Below are 25,132 nucleotides of genomic sequence, written 5' to 3' on the forward strand. Positions count from 1 at the left end.
AGTGCAAGCAGGACACGTTTCGACTTCCATGGGTCGCTTGCATAGACTCTGCACGGACTTTGATCACAAATAATTCATCGCCGAAAAGTCGCCATTGATCCGAATGACGTGGTATACCCGGTAATCACCCGGATATACCTTCGAAACGTGTTTATGTCTTACGGGGCTCCGGAACCTAGTTTACGGTACCTGAGACTCTGATATCTTCATTTGAGTTCCAATAGTGCGGTAAAAATCTTGTTACGCCCTGCGATAAACTTAATCACGCTGTACGGAAGAATGCGAATACCTAATTAACAGTCCGCGTATGACAATCGTCGAAACACGTCCCCAAAGAATGGGGCGGGAATAAGCTTAGGCAGCTGACTTTGATGAACGAATGATACCAAGGACGCTGAGAACACTAAGGAAGCTCATGGAAAGATCAGCTACCATGTGATGAAGCTGCCAACTGAACAAAAGTCAATGACAACATGGAAACAACCCACGGCTGTGAGTCTCAGCGTCAACAAAGCTAAAGTCCGTCTATCCAATAGAAATCGTTCCCCTTGTTCTTAATTTACCTGCCGTACAGATCCTCATGTTGTAGCGTTCAACTGTAGGACAAGCCTTACTCTCCTCTACACAACAACGCGTCGTGACTACTAGATATGGCGTCTTCATTTTGACCGATTACAAATATCATACACGCAGTGTATGAATGTTAGGGTGTATCATAAAGACAATATAGTAATGTCAGAGGGCGATTGAGGGAAAGAACTGGGGTACGTAGTAAATGACAAAGAGAGAACGTGAAAATTAGACTAAGATTGAGTGTAATGAACAGTGAGGGATAGCCCGCTCAGAGAATCATAGTTCCATCGTAAACAACAAATCTTCGGCATTATCATCCAAGCTGTTGCTGATGGAAGACGCATGCGACTCGAAACCTACGCTGCCAACTTCCCCAGGCAGGATGAACCTTACTTCGCGCCTGACGGGACGACGAGCCTCTGCATCCTGTATGGGGATCGGTCGACTCGGGGAGATGGGAGCAGGTTGAATCGGCTGGACCTGGGGGGACAGAATCGCATGTGGCGTCCCCGGTGTTTCTTGGTTTGCAACGGTGCATGGCGAAGGAGCGGGCCCGCGTGTTGCTGTAGTAGGTCTTGCCAGCAAGTCAGTACACTGTTGATCTGCCTGACCTCCCTCAGCAACATTCAAGGCGCTCCGTTTGGGGCATCTAGAACAGAGAATGACGCGTAGAATAAAGGCGAGGATAGCTGGACACACGAGAGTTATGGTAAACATCAAACGAGAACGGTGGCATGGACGTCGGAACGACCTACACAGAGTATGGTTGGCATTTGCCTTAATGGTGTGGCTGGTCATTCAGAAAGGTGCCTTTACCGTGTTGAAAGTGCCGTGGACAATGTGCGCGCTCGGACGGATGGTTTTGTGGGATGTAATGGATATTGGAGGAATGACGACGCGTCTTGGTCGAACAAACGAATGAGATGACTGTGAGTGCGGTAAAAAAACTGAATGAGGCGACAGAACCACCGGGAGAGCTGGAGGATGAGAGCAAATAGAAGCCAATGGCAAGGAAAACATACCATGGTTTATATACCCTCGAGCCCGCCCTCGCCTGGACACCTCCAAGACGGCCTACAACCTCGCAGTCCCAATTTGGAATCCGATCTCGCATAATGCCGTTTCTCTGCATCTGCCGTAAACCTTGGACCCCGAAGGCGGCAAAATACGGGACGCGCGCGGCGCATGAGCAAAATACAGCCCTATTCTAATTTAAAACTGTGTCGAGTCAGCTTTGATAAGGAAAAAGAACCCGCTGCAAGATCATCACCCACCAAATAACAACAAAAACGCGTCGCGTATCGATTCCATTCCTCCGCCGTGTCATCAGGGATAGCTGATTCACAGGGACAGGGTTGAACATCTGTACTCGATGCTATTCTCACCCCGGATGAGGCGCGTGCTGCGCACCGGGGACACCAAGCTAATGCGTAAATGCGGGGTGGCGAGATGTGTCCCTATGCGAGTAACGAGGGCCTGGAGGAACAAGTCAGCTAATGCAACGAGGTCGCGACTTTATAGCTGAGATTAAATCGTTGGAGCTCCAAGCTGGGAACAATGATGGTGGAATCTACAGCAAACCTCCCAAAGGCGGGATACAACGGAGAACCCGACTCAGTACGAGGAAGAGGCAGGGTCCTGCTTACAAATCATTGATCTGCTTGTTTAGCCTAGCCCCTAACACTATTCCGGGGTTGAAATCGTTCACGAGCCAATCACAGGCAGCGAAGTGCAACCCATCTGCGTGGACAGCCCTTGCTAGTCGAAATGGTCTATACAATAGAGTTCACGATGTACATAGGCCACATGGTAAGCTGGACTGAAAGCCAAAAGCTGGCGGTGTATCACAGTTTTCCGAAACCCATAGACTTGACACATTAACATCGAGCATGTCCTAGTCTAAAAGTTTGAGCGTACGCGTAACCCTAACTTCACGACAAATACGGAAATCATTGAGACTTTAAGACCTGTTCCGGAGCGCTCAACTTTCCGCCGGTCCCATCCGATTTACAGCTTTGTAGCCACTGCTCCCAGGCCTCAGTCACTCTGGCGGCAACACTCAAATGCATCGATCGTTCGATATGGCCCTGTGCTCACAGCCTTTAGTAATAATTTCCGAGGTTCTAATAGAGTTTTCCGCTTCCAATTGTTATAATGGGCTGCGTGGCATGCCACTCGCATGTCAGTCGGTGGAAGTAAGCCAAGAGGCCCGACCCAACATTTGGGAGGAGACGGCGAGTAGGTGACCAGATACTGCGCTTACGCTACTATAAGACTAAATGAAATGAGCATTGTGGATGGAAGCGGCGGAGATCCCGGTCTTCATTGAAGATGAGCACGGTGACCTCGGGTGGAGGCCGCGTAGAAGACAATCGGCACGGACGTGTCCATTTTAAGTGGCACGGGGGCAATCAAAACCTCTGACGCATGGCATGGATTTTCAGTAAGGCGCCATTGTTACCAAATGAAGTGGCAGATAACCTCTTGAGAACGCCCCGCTGGCCGAGGACAGGGATATCTAAGGTAAGGGCGAGGAGGGAAAGTCCGACCCAAGAGCCCATCAAAGGGACTCTCACGAACGTCGTTTCGGTGCATATATACTCAGTTGAGAACTATTAATACAAAGCAGTGTTGGTACGTTCAAAACTTAATTAGACAACGGAACCGCATAGGCGACAAAGGGTAATTCGAAAAATATCGGAAATGAGTCAATATACCGTCGCTCGCCCAAAGCACAAAGTCAAAGGATGAATACGCAAAATGCTCGAGAAAGACGGATCAAAGTCTGTGTCAGCCCCCAGTTTTGCTAGGGTTGAGACGTCAGTATACGATTAGTAAAGGGAGCAGAATGGCCACCGGAGGTGCTGCCACGGCCTCATATTCCCCACTGTACAAGAGAACATGACCAGGGTTAGAACCATCAGGACGTCGTCCGAAGTCTCAGATCTACTTTGGACACGACAGCAAGGATTCGGAGCATACGAGGACCAGGAAGCTCGGTGCTGCGTGGCCTTCGGGCATAATTCCGGTTAAGAAAGGGAGTGTGTCTATGCGAACAGAGCCAACTAGTAATTTAGTGAGTAGCGGGATGTAATACGAAGCTTTACACACTTGTTGGACGCTTCCTCTCTCTCAACAGTATTGTGTCAGGGTGATGAAGTCCGCAGGCCCGTAACGTGGAAGACCATAAAGGGTACCGACGGCCAGAGAGCGCTGTATGCGTGCCTCATAAATCTATACTATAAGATATGAGTGTATCCAGTATGAGGCATGGGATGAGGATGCTTGCTATAATGTGTAGCTTGCAAGCACACGATGCTGTGGGGGTTCGAGTCGAAGGGCAAGCGACGAGGCGTGGGAACTAAAAATTAAAGAGGCACATACAATCGGAGTTCTAATTTCTCCCATGCCGGTATCCGACTTCAGACGCTGGAACCAATCCCGGTCCCTGGACATGGCGCTCGTGGGCAGAGGTGTAGGCACGCGCTTTGCGACTACATGATACTCAGGAACACGAAAAAACATCAGACTATTCTCAAAAGACCACAACTAGGTCTCGACGTGATCATGCCGACGTGGTGGATCCCTGCGGGTCCCTGTGGACAACTATTGATTAGAGATTTTTATCAGTCGCTATATACCGTGTATCATCGTACGTATTGATGGAATTATGCACAACTACTCCTGCTTTTCCAAGCAGATTACACACATCGTAAATCAATGCTGGTGTGGCATAGGCCAACCCAGACACTGGTTGGACAGGGTGGGTTGAAATTTATGGTATGGAGAAAACTATCGCCGTTCTATGGCTACTGTGACAGGGATGAGATGCGAAAGCTAACATCCCAGAGAAGGTCTTGACGTTCATATAAGTACCCTTTATATTACGTTACCTCTATGTTTTGCTTAAATGTTCGTTTTTGCGAGCTGGCCTGCGGAATGGAGGTCCGGAACGACAGGAGTGGGTAGCAGCACGAAGACGGTCGAGGACTCAGCTGCGCACGCGTCACACTTCGCTCCCACGACTGACAGAACGCGGAACAAGCGAAATTTTACCTGCCCAAAAAGTAGCGGGCCCTTCCCCAGCTGGATACAATGCAACACACTGAATTTCTCCAAATGCCATTGTCGCAATTATCTCTTCCTCTGCACAAATAATGTACTCTATTATATGCAGTTATCACACAACTTCAAAGCAAAGGAAAATCATGTAATCATTATAGCGAAGTTCACACATGTTACTATACGGCCATAGAATATATGACACAGGACCCAGAAGACGCCCGCCCATCCGGAGGTTAACCGCGAGATGAGCACAGTCGCTCATAAACGGAAGAGCGAAATGGCCTGCATCCGTGCTAACGGCGGCACACGTCACGCGTCTTCAACTCTGATTAACCGTTGTTCCAAAGGAGTCAATGAAAGCTCACCTGGGTAGCCGACTCGTGCTCAGGGTCGTAGTATCTGAGAATCGTCTTGCCTGTATTCACGACGCGCGGCGCGCCAACAGGCTGCCTGTTGCTGAGACCGAGGGCGTCTGGCTGCTCTGTGGGATTGTAAATATCCATCTATAGCGTGCGTTGGCGAAGTTCGCAGCGGCATACCTTCAACCCTGTCGTATACAACGTTATACTCGGCGGAATGAGTCCCACGGGGAGGAGCACCCCAAGGCGCGTCCCTCGCGTCGTTAGACCTTCCGACAGCGCTGGAAATAAAGTGAAAGATGGCGGTAATGGTGTTTCCTGGTGATGGATTAGCCGTTGACGGGTACACAGTCACCATCATGGGGCTAAGCACTCACGGAAAGGGTCCGAGACGAGACGCTTGAAGCTTGAGGTCCGCTGTGTCATTGGCTGTGGAGGGCAGTGAAAACATCGCATAATGACCGACAGAGACAGCTCACACGTCTGAGATGTTAGGCTGGCAAAGGAAGGAGAAGTCTCTTCACCGACAGAGCGAAGTATGGCGGGAGAGCTTGTGGGGATCCACTGGCCTTTGAACAGTCGGATTTGGGAAAGCGATAGAGGACATGAGGGGAATGTTTTTGAGAATTTATATCTGCTCGGTTACGCGCAAGACAAGAGCAAGATGAACGGGGGAACGGAGACGGACAGAGCCAACGCTTTGAGTGGCCTATAGGGTCGATCGAGTGTGCGGTCGACTATACATGAGGCCTGAGGTCGAGGCGCCTCAAACGAGTCGTACAATAATGTTTCATGCCTGGAAGAGGGCCAGGTACTTCCACACTGGCGGTGCCCAAGTCGAAAGAAGCACACCTCTTTCCATTCTGGTACAGTGCCGAGGGTCCGGTCATGGCTAGTGCATGTTCTCTGGAAAGGGACGAATCTGAGTGAGGTTGGCTATAGATCGGTTGGAGCAGATCTAAGCCAATCCTAGGAAGTACTGCTTCCGCGGGTATCAAATTTTGGGACTCGAGCTTGACCGCGTCCCGTATCACTGCACCTGCCAACCGATGCGAATGAGACCTTGAGACGCCCCAAACCAATGAACATCCGGCCCGCCGAGCGGTGCCCTGGGCGCCTTCGTGACCTTCTTCTACTGCTCTCAGGCGCGGCTATTGGTGATCGAGCTTAATTCCTACTGGTGTTCCGACGGAGCCTCAGCGTCGAACCTTAGAGGGTTTTAGGTTACATATGTTGTTTCCAGCGTGACTAGCTTCATAGATCTCAATGATTTCAATCACGGCCGGTGATCCACATCAGGCTACGCTTCAACAAATCTAGACGGTGTCTTCTTTGTTGCCGCGCGATGGCCCGATTAGAACTTACATTTTGGATATCCGCTTCGTATCCTTCGGCACGCAGAGAGCAGAATAGGCAGGCCTCGCCATGTCTCTGATCTCCCAGCTTCCAACCAAGGTCAAATGCCATCAACACGTTTTGCGGAACGGTATTCCCATCAATCGAGTAGTTCACTCCCGGTTTGTCTGACTAGACTGACCGCCGAGACGTTTTTCGCTGACGCTTGTTTTCCACAGGAGACAGCGAGAACATGACCACATCTATAAGTGCTCGAGCTCAGTCGTGAAGAAACAAAAGACACCTCTTAATAGCTGGTTTTCGAGGCATAGACATAAATCAATTGAGAAACAAACAAATATCAACAGAGGGAAGACAACAAGTGCGAGGTTATACAGAGACGCCAACAAAACTGCAATGACAAGTGAAAATGAACGGAATATTACAGTACCCGAGAAAGAAATATACGGGTTCAACAATGAGTGGGGGCGACCAAGAGCAAGGGGTGGTGAGGTCAGATTTGTGTTTGACCGACTTCACTGAGCCCGCGCAGGCTTGATGAGTCTATTGCACGAACTTTAGTTCCGAGGAGAGAATGTTCTGAGAGAGAACAACGTTCAGATACCAAGTGGACTTACCTGAGACATCGGACTCTCCTTTTCATCTTTTGGCCTGTATTTCTCCAACACTTTGCTAACGCAAGGTCGTACGTCAGTTTGACGCCAGAGCCGACAGCATTTACGTCTGTAGGAGAGTGTCAGTACGATGGCCCATTTCAATCAAGCAGCACCTTACTGGTAAACCAAGCGGTTGCCTCGTTGCAACTCCTAGCTATATCATCGTGGATTTATGAGGGAATGCACGTCGTTCAAACTGTATGCGGGCAAGCTGGCGTAGGCATGTGGCGGAGTTTGTTCGGCGTGTTGACCATCATGGGTGTCATCGCCTTTTTCGGTGCTGTTTCTCGCGTTGGGGGAGGCGTTGGGGGAGGTTTGGTAATAGCATTAGTGATACGACCATGTCAAGTATAAGAGAGCGAGACGGACAAGAGAGAGTAACCCCAGCGGCAACGCCAACGAGGCTTAAGTACTACATCGCCTCGCAGACGGAGGAACAAGGCGCACCATAAAGGGATAAAACAGCCACCACATGTTTGATGCCGAGCAGCTGGTCAAATAAGGACAAAGATCTATGTCCTTTTAAAACTGTGCACAAGCCTGGTGCCGGTCCGAGTCTGCGCTCAGACAAGAACAAAGGCCCATTCAAGTGAAGGATAGTGTTGGAGAAGGTAGGGCTGATAGGACGGGGGGCGCGACGCGCACCATCCCGACTCGGACTCCAGGATGGTTTCTTTACTGACCAAGCGTTGAAAGAATCGATTTTGCTAATGTGCCAGACTTTCGAATGACGAGACTAAGCATCCCTGGTAGGATAGGAATCAAAGAATGCAAATGGACAACCACATATCAACCAACATGACTCGAGCGGGTTCAAGAACCTGTATTCGCACGGGAATAATATTCTAAAGATAGCTTGATTGTTATCCAAAAGTACAGGAAAGGTACTATTCGCTAGATGCATACTGGATGCTTACCTCAAGCATGTGCAGACACGGTTGACCAGGCCAATTTGTCTTCGTACCATTTTTTGGGGGGGAAGATGCTTTACTTTTAGGGACGATGTTGTAGGGTGATGCGTGCCTACGCGAACGTCCACCTATGTTCAAAATAGAGTCGAGAGAAATAGCTATTGTCAAAGGTTGAAGCTGAAGAAGTAGTCGCCGCTTGTCATTCAAGGGCATAGCGTAGGTCCGGGGAGGATGGTGCCGATGAGGCCAGCCAAGCTTAAGCTTAAGGTTTCTAGAGGATGACACGACGAAATTACATCTCCAGATCACCGCTGCCGTGTGGATCTTCTGCCACCCAAAAATGTGTCTCAGCCAGACTATAGATCACAACATTCCAACATCTTTTGTATGCTGGAGCAAGTCCTGTGGGAGTTTACCGGTACCCTTCGCGGAGCTCTAGATAAACCCGAAGTTGGCTCCCGAGAGACTCGGAGAGACCTGCATCCGAGCGCCGATCATCGATCATTGCTTACTGCGCTTTGCAATAAAACGCGGAATCGCAACTTTGGATGAAGCCGCGTGTCGGAACTTTCCGGAGAGACCCCGTAAACTAGTAGCGCTGTTGACTTTCTTGAGTTCCCCAACACGCGACACGAGTCGCGTGTGAGCTAGTGCGAGCGAGCATCTCCACGAGCGTGAGAATAACACGTCGCTTCTGGGGTCCGACCTGGACAACGCGCGCGATTCCGCGTTTTATTGCAAAGCGCAGTAATGGAAAATCTGCCGAGCGGCGGAGGGGCGGTGTCACGGTGTTCATCGATCGAGTCCCAGCTGGTTAGATCTCGATTCGCCAAAGTAAGCCATCCAAAATGACAGATAATCTCACATAAACCCTAGTCGTATTCTTAAACTGAATTGTGTCAGAAATCTGCGTGGGAATGTATTCCCTGAGCGTAGAATATTTAGAAGCAATAGAAGCCTGCAGATCGAATCATTCGTCGGCATGCATCAAGCTTTCAAGAAGGCTAACTACTAGTGTTCAGGGCAGGCAGTAGGTTTATCCAAGGAGCAAGTTGTTTGGCGCCTCGAGACACTGCTCCATAATGCCGTTAAGAAGTGGCGGACGGTGTTGAGTGAATGATACGAGGTTGCTTCGATCCCGGGACAATCACCGAGTAAGGTTTCGATCGTTGTCATAGCCCATTTTTGTATTGAGAGTAACCCATGATGGGAGCTCTGGCGATCTTCAAAGACATAGCTCCCTGTCCGTGATCCGATGTGGGAGAGGCCCCTCGTGGGAAGAACCACACTTCTCCACTTAACGCTGAAAAGGGCATGCTCAGTCACACGATGATCGGTTCTAGATATGTCGGCCCGAACATGTCTTTCAGAGTGATATGCTGTATGGGGTCGGCGCTGGCACAAACTGAGGTTGTACCGCTCTGTCGGTTTATTGATACCAGCAGTGGTAAGACGAATCAAAGGACCCTGTTGCCCCAAAGTTTCGGCGGGGTTTCAGGAATCCGAGTGATGTCAGTGTCTGAGAACTGGAAGCGCATCCAATTGATCAGCGGAGACCAAGACTATGCTCCGTTCCTTGCGCGCGATGCTGTTTGCAATCACCGTCGCTCTCGTGATTTTGGGTCTCCCTTTGTCTGCATGGGCATGCCGCAGTCACCTGCGCTCCTACTTTTCTACGTCCGACCTGCATTCCACAACAAGCATGGTTGTTGTGGGGTTATTGATCTTGTTTTATTTCACAGATTAGATAGTAAACATAGGGTAACGCTAACGATATATTAGAAATAACGGTGGTATGAAATCGTAAACACATGTGTTAGTGGGAATGAGATATGCGATATGCAGCTGTTCTAAGCAGAAAAGAGAATGGAAAATGCAAAGAAAATGTGTGGATATATGAACGAGACGACGATGACGATGATGATGATGGGAGAAAACATGAGAAGCGAACGCCTTGATTGGCGTAGCCAGCGCTCCCCGCGTGATTGAATGGATGTGCAAATAGAATAGTTCGAGATCATTCGAGAACCGACGCGTCGAGCTCGTCTAATTCAAGAGCCTCCAGGGTGCTGAGTTCACCTAGCGCAAAAACGCTGTCAGATAAAGTGGCATCCTGAGATCTGTAGATGTACGCACCCAGATCCGTGCCATCCTCTTCATCTTCCTGTGACATGAAAGCCAGCTCCGTTGCGGCACGAGGACCCATATCAACCTCCAGACCGGTAAGGCCTAGAGCGCTAGATTCTAATACACATCTTCAGCATCTTGACGCGCCACGGATACAAATAGGCTTACCATGGTGTCGACCCATCGCAGTTGTGTGGTCAACGGCTATGTTCGCTGAGAGAATGCTGCCGGCGATGGGGTGCGCGTCTTCGACGGTGTACGCAGGAGGGCATTCTGAATCGTATGCCGGGGCAGGAGTCTGGACATTATCTTCGGTGTGTTGGTTGTCTTGTACCTGTTCAGCGCTTTCATTGGCGGTGGCTTCAAGGTCGAGGAAACGTCGGCGACGTTGATGCGACCGACGGTCGACCCCGTGGCACACGAAGACAACGAGATAGAACAAGCCTAGCGACGACAGCCTGGCTTAAGTACCAATACCATGTAAATCAAGAACAAGGCGCACCAAAAATTAACACAACAGAGACAACGACCTTGATGTCAGCGACTAATGTGACGAAAGATGCCATGCTTGAATGCCCCTTCAAGTGTTCGTTCCCAAAGATGTCGAAAGTTGCTTAATTGAGAACAAGGGCTCGGTTGGGTGACGCGTGCGCTGCCAAGGAGGAGTGATGTATGAGTGGCAGGTAGCCTAATGAAAACCAGGCCTCCGATGTTGTATGTAGGACGTTATCGACGCAGGACAAAGATCCTTCGATGAGAGCTGGCTGAAAGCTGGTCTGAGTTGGTAAGAGAAGGTAGAAGAGAGGTGATGAAGAGCTCGACGCGTAGCTGGCCATGGTTATATGGTATAGCGAGGTCGACGCTTTGACCGTTAAGAATCACCTTTGTGACATGACAACAACCGCACACCGCACAGGGGCGGGCGACCTCACATCGGCCCTTACCAGAAGTGACCACGCAGGACAGCCTTCCCGAACGGCAAAGGATCAATGGGACCGCAAAACCTGTGCTAGGAAGCGGAAAATGTTCCATAGAACGCTGACCTAATTATCCAAAAGCACAAAATCAGTAATTTAGCACAACCGTCCTCCACACTCATCACACACGCACATGTGACTTGTCAAGCAAATTTTGCGCTAGTCTGCTTGAGGTGGCCGCGGCTCCCTACAAGGGAGCTGACGCACTCCGACACGAGCCAACAAGTCCATGCAACAGCTTCTGCACAGAACAACAAGGACCCCGAAGCACGTGTGGAGAGCGCGGAAAGCGATCAACTGGAGTTGGTACGAGCGAGATGGGATGGCCGAGTGTGGTTCCCACGCAATTTTCCACGCAAGGCCACGTGGCTCTGACATATTCGGCCCGATCTGGAGCGCGTCTAAATGTCTTAGATCTCTGTGGATGATAGCGAGCGCCTGTGGGCTCACGGAGGTGTATGATTTTGCTTTGCTTGATTAATTCGAACTGTAGCTAGGTCAGCGTATACACTATGAGAGAGGTAACTAGGATGTGCGATAGCGTGGAGAGGCAAACTTGTATGCTAATAAGTAATTAGATAGCTGGAGTACGGGTTAGGTAAGGTAGAGATGGAATAGATTCTGAAGAAGAATAAGGTATAAAGATACTATGCGTTATAAATGAAGCTATAGTAAATAGTGACATGCAATGTGGATGAAATGAGACGAACACACGAGGATATGATACAGCGTGAAGTAGGGTACGCGGCTAGATAGCGCGAGGAATAACGCCTCTGGCATGTGAGCATCGAGTAGGCCTGCCGTCGCGCTCAAAAACGGGGCGCAGAGTCATTATAGTCAGGAATGATGGGAAAGAAGACGGAGGCGACAAAGGAAACGGTCTCGACGATGGAGCACCGGTCCGCCCGGGCGCAATTACCGGGCCGGATCAGGCAGCGGCGGGAATGGACTCGACGGTGTATGCGGGTGGCATCAGGGGGTATGAAGGCAGAACGTAGGCCTCGTATGGTGGTGGTGGTGGTGGTGGTGCGGGCTCTTCGAGGTCTACAATTATTGGAGTATCATCAAGGACCTCATTGGAAATGGGGCTAATGGGGTAGGTGATGGCGGCGATATCGTCGAGGGGGTAGGGGACAAAGATGCGGGAGGTAAGTCGGAGGGCATACGAGGGACCGGTAATGAACAGGACAGCAGTGACTGGAATCGAGCGTTAGTGGTATGAAGAGAGGCAAAGTAAACAATTGACCCACCGATCACCCCAAAGAACTCTGGAACGGTGTCGATTGGCATATCCTGAAGAGGGTGTTTGGATACAGTGGCGATTGCAAGCGTTATGATGGCGATAGGTGAAGAAGAGGGCAGGAGGTTGTTGATAACAGCGAACGTGAACGTGAAGAGTCGTAGCAGAGTTGGTCGAAAGAGAGTAGTTGGATAGCGATGATGAATGAAAGGGAGAGACAATGGGACAAGGAGTTTTTATATGATGCGGCTTCAGCAAACGCACACTGCCTCGGCGCAGTTACTTAAGCCAAAAAGCTCACCAATGGTACCTCTCTTGGCACTGCGTGCCCGAAGATCTGGCCTTCCGGCTTCGTGCTGTGATGACCATCCCCGAAGGTCATTGACAAACCGGCCCGGGTCAAGAAGGTCTTCCAACTAGTCGGATCACCCAAAGGCTTTCGCTTGATCTCAAACCGAGGTCGTACTTCCTGTGGTGGCAGTCCACGGCCGGGAAAGCCGCAGCTTCTTCTCGTTCTGGCGCAGTCAATCCGCAGCCATCGTGAAAAGAGAAGAAAAACGACGGATTTGTGGCAGCTACACAGCAGCTGCGCGGGGCCGCTCTGTGGAGGATAACGCGGAATCCGCAAGATCTAGGCGATCGCGCAGGAGGAGTAGGGCGGATGCAGTGCGTGTTGTGGGCCGCATTGCGGGCATTCCGGAAAGCATTTCCAAATATAGTAATGCTCCCAGCACGCTGACGTCACGATAGCTCTGTGTCACCATCTCGCCCACTTTGCTTCCGCGGAAGTAAAGCGGAACCTTCCCGCCGTCAATTGTCTCGGAGGCATATCAACTCCGCCTCGAGAGGTCGAGACCTCATGATACCGGTGAGGTGGCTCAGTACTGACGCTGAGTTCTTTCGTGAAGTCTCGCGGGAACGTAGGGCATGCGATACCTCCGTGGTCCCTAGATCTTAAAGATAAATTTAGTTTATAAGTTGACGCGCGGACATGATGGACACGATTGAGCGCCAAAACAAGCAAGTAGCATACAACTATCTAGGGTAGCGTCCTTAAACCCATACATATGTACAACAAAAGACGGATAGGGCTGTGGAGTAAAGATACAAACATATACGCATACGGAAGGAACCTAAGGTATACACAACATGGGGATGTCAGAAATGAAAGGGAAAATGAGTGATCTTTTGAGCGCCTAGTGGGCCCATTTTGTTGACTCAAACCAACAAGTGAAATGTTTAATACGATAGGAGAAGTGAACAATGTAAGTCGCTCTCAATGTTTGCAGCATCGGTAAAGATACGCTTGACCCAGGGAACAATACTGATGAAAAGATGGTTAGATATTGATATTGATATGAGGATATGTCAGAAGGAAGAGTTGGCGGACACGCAAGTGAGGCTCACGGCGATGCTGAGCCTAACATACGCGTTTCGCATGTGTACAGCGTGCCACTCCCAATACATGTTCATGAATGATACATCTTTACGCACCTATAGTCGTTACAGGGGCTCTCTGGATCTATCGTCGCTTGAGCGTAAGTCGGGGGTGCGGTGTCACTAAAAGGCACATGCGGATAAACGGGTTGAGCGCAAGCGAGATCGTAGGGAGGCGGGGGGTCGTCGTATTGAACGTATGGCAGTCCTTGAAAACAGGCGCATTCGGCGTTGCATTGCTCCTCAACTTGACCAGTACAGCAAGGCAGCCTTACGTGCTGTACAGTGTACACGATGGCGGTAAGCACGAGGAAAATGGCTACTAAGAAACGAGAATCAGCATCTGGACGAAGTCAAAACTATGGAGACGCACCGAGTACACCAGCGGGCTCATCACCAGTTTCAAAGGCCATGATAAAGGTCATGAGCTCGTAGATGGTGTTCGAAAGCCGACGCGAGGGTATAGGGTCACTTGATGGTAGGGAGTGACCGGGCCACAGAGGCCTTATGTGTTGCCTGACGCAGCTTGTGTTCGAGGAATCGACAAGAAGAAGCCAAGCTATATATGCGACAGACCTCAAGCTTCCCTCCGTCGTAGGCGATGCATGCAAGCCATGGGGGTCGTCGGACCCTCCCTCCTCCAGGTCTACTCCGCTTCGGTTAGCCCATCCACCGGGGTTCATAGAACTTTCCCCGGGGAAAGAGAAGCATCCTATATGACCGGAGGATCATCTCGTTCTCCATGTTATTGGACGTCAAAGCGTGGAAATCACTGGCGTCTGATGTGAGTGAGCCAAACTTTGGACTGCAACGTGTTTTTTCATTAAGGGCGCACCTCTAAAGGAAGGACGGAACAATCCGAGACCATTGGTACAGCATCAGCTAGCAGCAAATGTCAGCCACGAGGCGATCCATTCATAAGTTATCGCATGTAGCACAGGAAATGGATGGGCAGGAAGGACGGTAACCGTCCGCGAGCGACGTCAAGGTTTGAGGTGAAGTCCAAGTTTGCCCTGTTGCGATGCGACGATGCACTGTTCTCGGCGCTTAAATTACTTCTCTCACGGTAGCTCCGCTTCTTCTTCTCGGGCCTTTGTCCGCTCCGTCTCAACGTTACCATCCGTCGCCGACAAAAGTCAGTCTAACGCCCGATGAAGTGGATCATGGCTGTCTTTCGAGTATCCGACACGCCGCTTGCTGTTTCTCTAAAGTGTCGCGGGTAGATTTTAAGCACGTAAAGAATCTGTGCATTTGTTGAGCTTCCTCCCCACATTCAGAATTGCCAGATCTGCACTAGGTTGTACGAGCGCTCAGTCTGTCATATCGGCATTAACGGTTTCATTTCGCTCGCAATAGGTACATTAACTATGGTACCGAGCGAGGGTTCGGCTATGGCACCCGGCTATAGCTACTAGTGAATAGATAAGTGATATACAGAAATGTTCAACAACTGTCCTGATTAACGCCTGTTCAAGCAACTAAATACAGAATGTCAAAAATCAAAAACCACCATTAGTCGAGAGATACTCACAACGATAGGAGGGCGGACCGTCTAGGGGTACATTCTCGAAAGGTGCATCCGTCTTCCTCCTGGGCGTGGCAACGCCCACGCCTTTGTCCATCATCTCCCCACATCCACACCCGCAGCTCCCGTCGCGCATGATCATGACTCCGCCGTGCACTGACGACTTTGCGGGCTCAAACGTGCCCAGGTGACACGGGTTGCACACCGGCCTCGGCGACGGTAGTTTGATGCTCGCCATCGCAGGTGCCTTAGGGGGCAAGAGAGGGGGGCTGCCGGAAGGGGACAATGTTCCGGGTGCAGTCACGAAGCCACTGCTGCTCGAGGAACGGGAGGTCGGGGGCGACGGCAGCGGTTGGATTCGTTTGTTGTTCGTAATGATTGCGATGCGCTCGCGCTCGCGCTTCTGTTTGCGCCAACGCTTGCCAACAGTGATTAAGTAGGTGATGAGCATGCATACGAAGCCTGCGATATGGTCAGCACTAAGTACATATAGAATGAAAATGAATCTCTTACCAAGAGAAACTACGGAGACAACGATGAGAAGGATACCTTGAATGCTTGATGCGGTGCTGGTGCTTTCACCGCTAAGCTCGAAAGCCTGCGTAGGTGCCATTGTTGGAGATAAAGTATGAGGTATCGAGGGGGGTATTGTGTAAAGGGGTGTAATAGCGTTGAAGATGTTGTGTTGTGATAAAACATTTGGCAAAGTCCAGCGTCTTAGATATACTCACTCGAAGTGTATTCAGGGGCCTTTAGGGATGTGAGGAGAGTCGCGTCATAGGGGAACAAGTGATGACTAGAGTTGCGTCACTTCAACTAAAACACAAAGGTAGATGAGAACTCAAGGGGAGTCGACGGCTAGGAGGCTGTAAATGGGCTCACAAAGTATCAGTGTTTCAGCGCTAAAACTCGGCGGCGCCTACTGAGACGTCTGGGACTAGTGTAACACTAAACATGTCGTCACCTAATCTCGTCATAATCGTAGCTCCGTGTCTGGCATTTGCAGGGGCCACGGTACAATGTCGGGCCCCGTGTGATAAGCTGTGATTGCAGAAACGAGGGCGTCGGTGTTCACCGACGAGCGAGCATATGTTTAGAACGGACCCTGGATGCTAGCGCATCGAAGCCTCCATAAGTGGAAGCGCGAGAGCCATGGGACGTGATTTCAATATATAACAAGCGCCCACCTGCACGATAAGCGCCATCTGTCATTGATGCTTACCTCAAGGCTCGCCTCGCCCACAATGCTCTTGCGACATATAAGCACCACTGTTTGCCACCCGTTTCGAAAGTGGAAATGACCCAGGCACTGCCAATGTCGCATGAGCTTGGCTGGAAAGGACTAATGGAAAGATGAAAGACACAGCGCATAATTCCAGCAGCATCAACGGCAGCCACTGCCACTGCATACGCACCATGCGGCGTCCCGCCCTGTTCGGGTGGGACGTCGACTCGATCTCACTGGGATTGGGGCATGAAAAAAAATGTAGTATTATGATGGATGAATAGGATGATAATGCAGGCTATGAGGGAACAATGCCAATGATAACGGGATAGTGGATGATGCGATTCCGTAATGCAAATTATGAGGCAAGAGAGCAAATGTTAATCCGAGATGAGAGCGAGTCCATGGGGTAAGCGGGATAAAACGAAAATGTGGGTTATGAGGCATGGAGAGTGAACGGGTGGGGATGCGAGGTTATACCAGATCCAGAGAAGTGGTCCATGGCTGCGTGGAAGTTGAATGTCATATTCAAGATGGCTAATGAGGTTGCTTACTTCGAGCCGGGGAAGGTATCGTGGGCATCTCTATGCTCACACACTCTCCATCCTCGCTAGTGTTGGGTGAGTCCTGCTCCTCATAAGCTATCGAGGGTTAATTAGTCGATGTGCAGTCCGGAAGGGCGAGCTCGATCACGTACATGGAGCCGGACCTGACGGTACGTCCACCTTCTCATCCAACGCAGCCTTTGAGTATAGGGGAAGTGTAGCAACGCTGTCTGAGTTGCGCGCCCGACCCTCCTCAAGCGTCGTCGTTGACGGAAATACACCTAAGCTCTCCGTCCTCCTCAATAGCCAGTGCCGCAAGCGATGAACGGTGAATATGAGAAGCGATGCAAATGCGAAGACGCCAACTGGAAGCAAAGGGCTCGGTCAGTACGGTCGATCAGCTCTTCGGGCATGCGGCTTCCTGAACAGAGCAGGACCCTGCATCAATATCGATAGAACCTAATAAGCTTACCGAGGACGCCAACGATTACGAAGACCTGAACAACGGTCGACACCTCCGGGTTTTTGCTGCGGACGAGTAAGATAGGCATTTTGGAGGGTGAGGTGTCCAGACGGCCGTCAAGGGAGGTGGGCGAAAAACACGGGAAGTCGAGGGAAGATGTCGAGCGCTGACGCTAGTGGTCTATAGATATAACACTCCCAGCGTCTAACTAGCCGAGATGGGCCGACAGAAGAGGAATACAAGGCAATGAGATGAACGATACCTTCTATCAACTACAACACGTCTCGCGGCCCACTTGCAACACTGATCCTGTAGGGGTTGAATGGTTGCAGTGCAACTGCTGTTGAAACCCTTCGAAAAGGAGTGTTTAGAGCGTCAAGATGGGCTGTGCGTGGTCTCGGGAGGCGTCGAGCGAAAGACCAATGGAAGCAATGTTGCCCTGGGACGCCACCTTGCTACACGACGCTATCCGGACGGGCCGATGGCGGGAGTTAAAGCGCTCTAGATGCGAGGCAATCAAATCAAAGACAAGGGAAGAAAGAACGACGCAGAGATGCCCCACGACCGAGGCGTGTAAATCAACGTCCACATGTATCATAGCTGGACATAGCTTTAGGGGCTTCAAACCTACTTTTGGACATTGCTCAACCAAGCTGAACTGGTCATGGCGTTCAAAGCGGAGTTATGTCATGTCGCTGTTTTGGCATGTATAATGGAGACTATAGGATCTGAAATGTCAACAATCCCTTTGGACTTGGAGCTAGCTGCAGGCAAATGGGCACGAGATCACAACTCACAGGGTGCTTTGAAGTCCTTCAAGTTCCATAGCATGTCGGTGGTCTACCCTGAATCATTTCGTTAAAATGCTCTCTCGGGATGGAATTCTCGCTCATGCTGTATGCTGAAGCCAAGGTGCATCTCTTTCATCTTGCACGACGGCACTGAGTGTAGGTGATAGACCATGCAGCGCAGGAAAAGCATACATCTCTTTAGGGCCGGTCTAACACACAGCCACTCATATGTTTCCTACGCGCCCAAGCGCGTTCACTGCCGTCTTCAGCTTCCGCGAGGTCCATTCATGACCAAGTTCTTACAAGCTCACAGAGCGGACCGTCCATTATGGCCATTTCTATACCTACTTGATCTTCCCAAAATGCAATCGACAGGGTCCAATCTTCTACAGAGAACGTGAATGTGAAGAACACGACCAGCCACTCTACGGAGAGGATACGCCCTCGTCCTTGGGGGTGTTAACTGGCTACAAACGGGATAGGGATCAAGAGCTGAATTCTTGACGCTTGAAACGTGGCTTGTGCATTACGATACGGACCGTGAACGTCTCGCATTCTCGATACCTCTTCTTTCGTCGATGTCCATCCACGGCCGTCACCTCGTGCCATCCTGTGCTCGAACGACTGAGCGTAGATGGTGTCTTGCAATCAAGCACTTTCGACGTCTGTCCCGCATATCAAGCTACCTTAATGAGACGGAATGCCATGGTGAGTGGTGTGGATGGTGACCGGTGAGGAGCGACTGACCTAACGTTGCAAAGGTGGCCGCCCCAGACTGAACACAAACGAATCGTTAAACCTCGCTCATCGGGTTCCCCATTTCCATTCTTTCTTTCTACACAAGCACTTATACCGTTGCCGCCCTTCTTTTCCGAGCCATGCATAGCAACGCAGAACTAGCAAACTCCAAGGAAGGCGACGGAGAGATGATCGAGCGAGTGGACGCAGCCAGAGGTATGTGGTGTCGGTGCATTATGTCTCACCCTTCTTACCTCACAATACCTCAGCCAACATTCATCGCTCCGTATCCGCGAGGTCTAGGACAGGAGTTCGACAAGACATGTATATTCCTCCGCATATGCCCAACCTTTCCCCAATGCCCGAGGAGGACGTACACGTCCCCCGCCTACCTACACCAGGATTCCCTCGCTCAGGAGCTACTACTCCCCATTCCGCTTCAAAAGCCTCGGTGCGAAGCACCGGCAGCTCTGGTCCGCCCGCTCGTGATGCGCGCGTCTCAGTTCGCCATTCCGTCTCAGCGGCCTCTATCCGGAGCGGACGCTCCGTCGACTCCGGAAAGCAGTCGCTCATATCCACTGTGGGCATTGGGCGCAAGTTCACGCACAAGTGGCCGCGACCGCTGAGTGTCCCTGTTCCCAACGCTCCGGCGCTAGGCGAAAGCGGTCGCGTCGGTAAGCTCAGGATTCCAGCGCTGGTCCTCGAGGACGAGGACTACGTCGTCGAGGGCACGGAGCTAAAAGAGCAGAAGAAAAAGGCCAGATGGACGATACACAAGTGGGCGCTGTTCTTCTCCGTCATCATGGTCTTTGGCTTTGGCGTGTGGCTCTTCGTGGACTCGATGCTCACCTGGTTCCGGAGTGAGTTGTTGAGTGCAATGTTTTGGCTCCATACTGATTGTGTTACAGCTTGGCAAAACGCGGACGTCGTCCTCGTGGCCAATCGTGACATCCTCTCCCTAAGCACCGTCGCCGGAACCCTTCTACTGTTCAACGCAATCATCGGCGGCACCGGTGTCCTCCTCAACTCCCGCCCCTTCCTCGCCGTCTACACCGTTCTTCTCTGGCCCACCTTCGTCTCGGTGTGCTCCGTCGGCTACGCCTCCTACAAACGCACCGTATATTCACTCTCTTTGAAGCTCAACGCTGCCTGGAGCGCGGAGTACACCCCCGCGGGCCGCATGGCCATCCAAAACGCCCTTCACTGCTGCGGCTGGTTCAGCCCGCTGCACGAGGCAGAAGGCAGCAAGATATGCTATGCGCGGTCGCCGCTCCCCGGCTGCAAGGGCCACCTTCTCCGCTTCGACCGGGGCTGGCTGATGACGCAGTACATCAGCGCGTTCTCGCTTGTGCCGTTCGTTGTGATTGCTATCGTCATAGCGCTCCTTTGCTCCAACCACGTAACGCAGAGGTTTGGCAAGGGGATTTTGCCTCGGCAGTATTGGCTGCGCGTGGAAGATGTCAGAGAGGAGGCTCAGAGGATTATGAAGTCGGGTGTTCTACATCCGGACGAAGCGAGTGATGCCAAAGAGAAGGTCAGCGAGGCTACAAGTTAAAAGACTTAATGTCGTGTGGGTAGTAGCGTTACACTAACAATGGGATGTATCTTTTCTCTCAGCACCGTGACGGCAAATGTGCGCAAGATGTCCATGGTATGTGGCTATGGCGATGATGTCATGCAGTGCAATTTCACACCCAGACGCGTCGGCGTGTGCCGGAGCTGTGTCCTTCCTTTCCTCCACGTGGCCCAGTATTTCTTCTCCCCCCTTGCCATGCATCCATGCTTGAACGTCTCAGAGCTCCAGCATCTCATTATCTCCTTCGTGCAAGGAAAACCCACACTATGCCACCTTGCCCAAACCAACCAATCGTTCAAGGAACCAGCACTTGATGCGCTATATGCGGACATAAATGTCTTCGCAGACTTTCTTAGATGCATGCCATCCGATCTGTGGGCGCTCGAGGACGCGCCTGCAGGCGCTTTCGAGCATCAAACACTTGTAAACTTCCGCACTCCCGTTTTATAAGGATGTTACTCAACCTTATGCGTGCTAGGTGTTCCGACGTCGAATGACCTTGAAGGATTGGGAAATTTTGCGCCCCTACGCTGCCCGCGTCGTCACCATCCGGGAGACAATTGCGTTCATCCATGCCGAACATAGAACAAAACTCTCGCCTCTCGTCTGCGATGCTCTCTGTCACTGCCCGTTCCCCGACCTGTTCCCTAAACTGCGAAAAGTCGACTTCTTTCATCCTGACGAACGGCATTCCAGGATGATAGCCTTCACCTTACTTGGTCCCCAGCTCCGGTACGTGAGGCTCGACGATCAAAAGTACCTTCTGCGTTACGCGCCGAAACTGGGCAAGATTTGCCCTTTGGTTAAGGTGTTCGAAGCGCCGCGATTCGCCAGCAAGTCTGAGATTTTACTCGATCTGTCAGAGGCGGTATGCTCCTGGAATCACCTTCAATCAGTTAGCTGCGGGGACGTGGACGAGCCCATGATCTCTCATCTCACCACGCTCACCTGCCTAGAGTCACTCTCCATTCACGTCACCGAGGAGGCGCCATGGTTGACGTCTCGCCAGTTCGGAGCATTCAAAGATTTGGAAAGGTTGACTCTCGCAACAGACTCAGGGACCACTGCCGTACGAGCGGTATCGCGCCTTCTGTCCAACCCCTCTTCTCCCGGCGTACGCGCCAATGTAGCGAACATCGAATGCGAATCGATCACGCCATCTTCCTTCCTTGCGTTTACCACAGCCCTAGCGCGCGTATGCTCGGACGATCTCGAAAGTCTTTCGTTGTCGATCGAGTTTGCCGGTGTCACTCGTGCAGACCCAGGTCTCTCTGAGCACTTCAACGCTTTCCGTGCCCTCTCACCATTCAGATACCTCTCGTCTCTCCGGGTAGATTTCGAAGATATCCCTGTCAGCATCACCGGCGACCAGCTCCTAGAACTTGCGCCGTCGTGGCCGGAGCTCTGGAGCATCCAGATCAATACCATTGAAAATCCCATTTCTCTTTCCGCCCTCATCAAACTCATCCGTGTCTGGCCGCTCGCTACCGAAGTTTGCATCCCCACGTCGATCACGCGCGCCGATACTGCAGACGTGGAGGCGTCAACGAAGGACATCCCAGAGTTCAAGCAGATTCGGAGACTTAGTCTCGACTACGAACACGAGCCTAGAGAAGGCGATGCCGATGAAGACGATGAATTGGACCAGAGTACGATTCCCTTGGTCGTGACTCTTCTTTCTCGCATCGCCCCCCGGCTCTCGAGGATAGATCCTGTGAATTATGGGGACGAAGAAGACATATACTGGGACAACGTTGTGACAGCGATCGCCGGCAAGAGGTTGAAGAAAAAGGTCAAGGTGCAGGCCAGCTCAACGTAAAAGACGGAACATTGAAACGTAAGTAGCTATTTTTCCTTATAATGGAAGGTCATTGCTGAAAGAACCGATTTTAGAGACTTGTTTTCTCTCAAGTCGATCCTTTTACGTCGCCCTGTAAAGATTTAATAACGCCATGTGTTGTTATTTCCGTATCTGTTACTCATATACAAATTGTTGCAAATCTCTTGTATTCTACCCTAGATCCCAAGCTAGTGTTAATCAAGTCGAATTGAACTCACTAATGTCGACCAGTGTACTGTGCCTGCCTTGGCAACCTGACTATATCCTGAGGTAGTGTTCCATCCTGTCGCAAGGCTTTGATGGTGTTCATGACAACCTTCAAGTAATCTTCTTCCTCGCCGAAAACGCACTGGATGTCTTGAATGGATGGAACAATGCGATACAGCAAGGAGGCAACGGCGCCCTCAGGGTCGAAATCTGGAAGCCCTTCTTCCTCGTAGGTTAGACGCAGATGCGTAACACGTGGAAAACTTGGATATGTATCTGGCGAATCCTCGAATTCCTCCAAGTCTGCGGGAACGATGATGGTAGGAATGGCTACATCTCTCCCCAACGGGAGAGATTGCATGAGCTGAGTGAGTGTGGGGAGGTCTATAGGATCCCTAAATGGATCGATGCGTAGCACTTCTAAGCGTGGCCAATGACCAATAAGGTCGAGCAATTGGGTAGCAGATAAGTCGCAAGATTCTTCACAAAGCCAGAACCGAAGTGAAACAAGGTTTCGGAATGATGTAAGTGGGTAGAGGGCTTCGAAATGTCCTGGATGAAGCTGGGGCCAGTCTTCGTCATCCTTCCCATTTCTATACGTCAGGTTGATGTCGACGAGATCATGAGTGCACAGACGCTGAAGTGCGGCAGTGAATGGGAGCAAAGAGTATTGATAGAGTGTCTGACACTCCACTCTGACGATACTGGAGAGTCGAGGGGGTAAAGAGGCAGATGAAGGTCCAGATAGGATACGCTCAAGAGCTCGCACAGCTGTGGAGCCCCTGTCGCTCGCAATGGTGAGCTTTTTGAAGCCGTCAAAGGACGGGATGCGTTTCGATGACAGCCATTTAGACGTCCGAGCAACCTGTAGGAACAATGACTGCAAGGCAGGTAGTCTTCTGATATGTAAGAGCATGTCCTCATCCACTGGGCCGACTTTGACGGAATGCAAATGCTGCCATGACTGCACTGCCTTAGACATCTCGCCGTCAGGCTCTGGGTTGGGTATGGGCCGTCTATCGTAGCTGTAATACCGAAGGTCGAGGTCGATAACTTCAAGCAGCGGGGATGACGTCGCTAGATCGGGGGCATAACGAAGTAAGAAGTCAACTTCCTTGTACATGCCGTAGAGTTTCAGCGAGCGAAGTCGAGGAGAAGAGAAGACGGGGCCAATCAGCCTGCAATGCATTCCATCCGTCATGTACAAGTCAAGCGCGCGCAGTTTGGGGAACAGGATGGCGATAGGGCATCGGCTGAGCGCGCTCAAGACTTCGCGTGACAGCAACATGGGGGGCTTGCGCCAAGCACTTTCGACTTCGAACATGCCGCTGATACTCAGCACTCGCTTCGCGTAGTACTGCAGATGGTCCCAGTCTCTTGCCGTCATCGGGCGGGTGAAGAACTAGCAACCAGCCGGAGTCAGACTTAGCAAGGATCTAGATTGAAAGCGTGCGTACCATTGCGCGCCGAACGTATTCGTGTGGACACTTCTGCACTTTCCATAAGCCTGAGGGTAAGCACTTCAGGAAGGTGACAAAGCAGTCGATGTGTGCATACAGCGCATCGAGCGCGGGTTCCTTGAACGACTGGCAGACTCTCGCGAGATGAGCGAGAGAGGGTTTGTCCTCAATGTAGAGCGTAATGTGGCTCTGCAGTTCCGCTACCTTGAGACAGTTATGCATGATGAGAGCTAACTGGTGAGAGATGTAGACTCGTGACCAGTCTCCCGAGACGCGTGCCTAAAGAGGCAACAGGCCATGGGGGCCTTCGCATCTGGGAGACTGGGAGATTTCGTCGACTCCCTGGCAGGGAGCCAACTGAGTTTGAATATTGGCAGTAAAGAAGCATCGAGAAGCGTCGGAGATCGGTTAGATAAGCCGGCATTACCGCAGCCGATCGAGCACTTGTAGTCTCGCGTCGCGTCGCGCTCTGTACGCGCCGTGCCCATGAAATATAATGATTTGCACCCTCTCCCTCCTGCGTGAACGTAAGATATACTACCCTGGCCTCATCCTAACTACTACCAGCCGCCTCCACCACCTCCACCGCCCGTATTTTGGCCGCTGCAATGGACAACACCCCCTGCATGGCTCTCTGAGGATATCAGACTAAGGGAGCTTTCGACGGCTCTGGTTGACACGGAAATGACGGCGCTCGATCTCCATATCTCTCAGCGCAGCTCTAGTTGCTCTCTGGAGGAGTCCTACATCAAAACTGGGCTGGAGCTGTTCTTGAAGGCAGGCAAGTCAGCTACAGATGTCTTGATTATGATTCTACAGGCGAAGTCTCAGCCAGCCTATCTCGTGCCTTATCGTACTCAATTTCTAGGTGGCAGGGCACCCGAATTTCTCTGGAACATGCTCGGAGATATCCCCCTCTGGAAGAGAAAGCTGAAGTCTAGGCTTGAGGATGATTCGATGCCACATATACTTTCTATTATGGGGAAAGAAATGACGGCTACATCTTCGAAGCTGTTCTGCAAGTCGACCAGGGAAACTACACCTACTTTTGTCGAGACGTT

General features: G+C 51.2%; 9 protein-coding genes across 9 annotated transcripts; 2 read left to right on the forward strand and 7 right to left on the reverse strand.

Annotated features, from left to right (window-relative positions):
* Window positions 1-731: 731 nt before the first annotated feature.
* CONPUDRAFT_137400 (uncharacterized protein) lies at window positions 732-2,150 on the reverse strand. The gene is made up of 4 exons (XM_007770614.1): window positions 1,848-2,150; window positions 1,596-1,791; window positions 1,329-1,519; window positions 732-1,262 (listed from the first exon to the last, which is right to left on the reverse strand). Exons 3-4 carry the CDS (start codon window positions 1,369-1,371, stop codon window positions 850-852), a joined length of 456 nt encoding a protein of 151 aa, XP_007768804.1. The 5' UTR covers window positions 1,372-1,519; window positions 1,596-1,791; window positions 1,848-2,150; the 3' UTR covers window positions 732-849.
* A 1,555-nt stretch (window positions 2,151-3,705) lies between these two features.
* Window positions 3,706-6,587, reverse strand: CONPUDRAFT_73198 (uncharacterized protein; the record flags this gene model as incomplete). The annotated part of the gene is made up of 13 exons (XM_007770140.1): window positions 3,706-3,807; window positions 3,958-4,067; window positions 4,118-4,179; window positions 4,215-4,323; window positions 4,630-4,717; window positions 5,004-5,119; window positions 5,178-5,278; window positions 5,375-5,426; window positions 5,477-5,493; window positions 5,686-5,706; window positions 5,850-5,933; window positions 6,363-6,440; window positions 6,535-6,587. The coding sequence occupies 13 exons, from the start codon at window positions 6,585-6,587 to the stop codon at window positions 3,706-3,708; spliced, it is 993 nt and encodes a 330-aa protein (XP_007768330.1).
* Window positions 6,588-9,645: 3,058 nt separating this feature from the next.
* CONPUDRAFT_165606 (uncharacterized protein) lies at window positions 9,646-10,613 on the reverse strand (the record flags this gene model as incomplete). The annotated part of the gene is made up of 4 exons (XM_007770615.1): window positions 9,646-9,999; window positions 10,057-10,164; window positions 10,216-10,491; window positions 10,550-10,613. The coding sequence occupies 4 exons, from the start codon at window positions 10,611-10,613 to the stop codon at window positions 9,938-9,940; spliced, it is 510 nt and encodes a 169-aa protein (XP_007768805.1). The 3' UTR covers window positions 9,646-9,937.
* Window positions 10,614-11,952: 1,339 nt separating this feature from the next.
* Window positions 11,953-12,314, reverse strand: CONPUDRAFT_154019 (uncharacterized protein; the record flags this gene model as incomplete). The annotated part of the gene is made up of 2 exons (XM_007770616.1): window positions 11,953-12,221; window positions 12,275-12,314. 2 exons carry the CDS (start codon window positions 12,312-12,314, stop codon window positions 11,953-11,955), a joined length of 309 nt encoding a protein of 102 aa, XP_007768806.1.
* Window positions 12,315-15,200: 2,886 nt separating this feature from the next.
* CONPUDRAFT_154020 (uncharacterized protein) lies at window positions 15,201-15,839 on the reverse strand (the record flags this gene model as incomplete). Its single annotated transcript, XM_007770617.1, has 2 exons — window positions 15,201-15,688; window positions 15,740-15,839. The coding sequence occupies 2 exons, from the start codon at window positions 15,837-15,839 to the stop codon at window positions 15,201-15,203; spliced, it is 588 nt and encodes a 195-aa protein (XP_007768807.1).
* Window positions 15,840-16,695: 856 nt separating this feature from the next.
* CONPUDRAFT_137401 (uncharacterized protein) lies at window positions 16,696-18,384 on the reverse strand. Its single transcript, XM_007770618.1, has 5 exons — window positions 18,257-18,384; window positions 17,469-18,187; window positions 17,149-17,361; window positions 17,006-17,092; window positions 16,696-16,955 (listed from the first exon to the last, which is right to left on the reverse strand). The coding sequence occupies exons 2-5, from the start codon at window positions 17,545-17,547 to the stop codon at window positions 16,888-16,890; spliced, it is 447 nt and encodes a 148-aa protein (XP_007768808.1). The 5' UTR covers window positions 17,548-18,187; window positions 18,257-18,384; the 3' UTR covers window positions 16,696-16,887.
* A 718-nt stretch (window positions 18,385-19,102) lies between these two features.
* Window positions 19,103-20,543, forward strand: CONPUDRAFT_124605 (uncharacterized protein; the record flags this gene model as incomplete). The annotated part of the gene is made up of 3 exons (XM_007770619.1): window positions 19,103-19,204; window positions 19,258-19,848; window positions 19,897-20,543. Exons 1-3 carry the CDS (start codon window positions 19,129-19,131, stop codon window positions 20,541-20,543), a joined length of 1,314 nt encoding a protein of 437 aa, XP_007768809.1. The 5' UTR covers window positions 19,103-19,128.
* Window positions 20,544-20,797: 254 nt separating this feature from the next.
* On the forward strand, window positions 20,798-22,491 carry CONPUDRAFT_165610 (uncharacterized protein). The gene is made up of 3 exons (XM_007770620.1): window positions 20,798-20,987; window positions 21,043-22,401; window positions 22,458-22,491. Exons 1-2 carry the CDS (start codon window positions 20,925-20,927, stop codon window positions 22,381-22,383), a joined length of 1,404 nt encoding a protein of 467 aa, XP_007768810.1. The 5' UTR covers window positions 20,798-20,924; the 3' UTR covers window positions 22,384-22,401; window positions 22,458-22,491.
* Window positions 22,492-22,621: 130 nt separating this feature from the next.
* Window positions 22,622-24,112, reverse strand: CONPUDRAFT_144235 (uncharacterized protein; the record flags this gene model as incomplete). Its single annotated transcript, XM_007770621.1, has 2 exons — window positions 24,069-24,112; window positions 22,622-24,013 (listed from the first exon to the last, which is right to left on the reverse strand). Exons 1-2 carry the CDS (start codon window positions 24,069-24,071, stop codon window positions 22,622-22,624), a joined length of 1,395 nt encoding a protein of 464 aa, XP_007768811.1. The 5' UTR covers window positions 24,072-24,112.
* Window positions 24,113-25,132: the final 1,020 nt, after the last annotated feature.

The sequence above is a fragment of the Coniophora puteana genome, assembly GCF_000271625.1.
Source record: "Coniophora puteana RWD-64-598 SS2 unplaced genomic scaffold CONPUscaffold_6, whole genome shotgun sequence".
Lineage (NCBI taxonomy): Eukaryota > Fungi > Basidiomycota > Agaricomycetes > Boletales > Coniophoraceae > Coniophora > Coniophora puteana.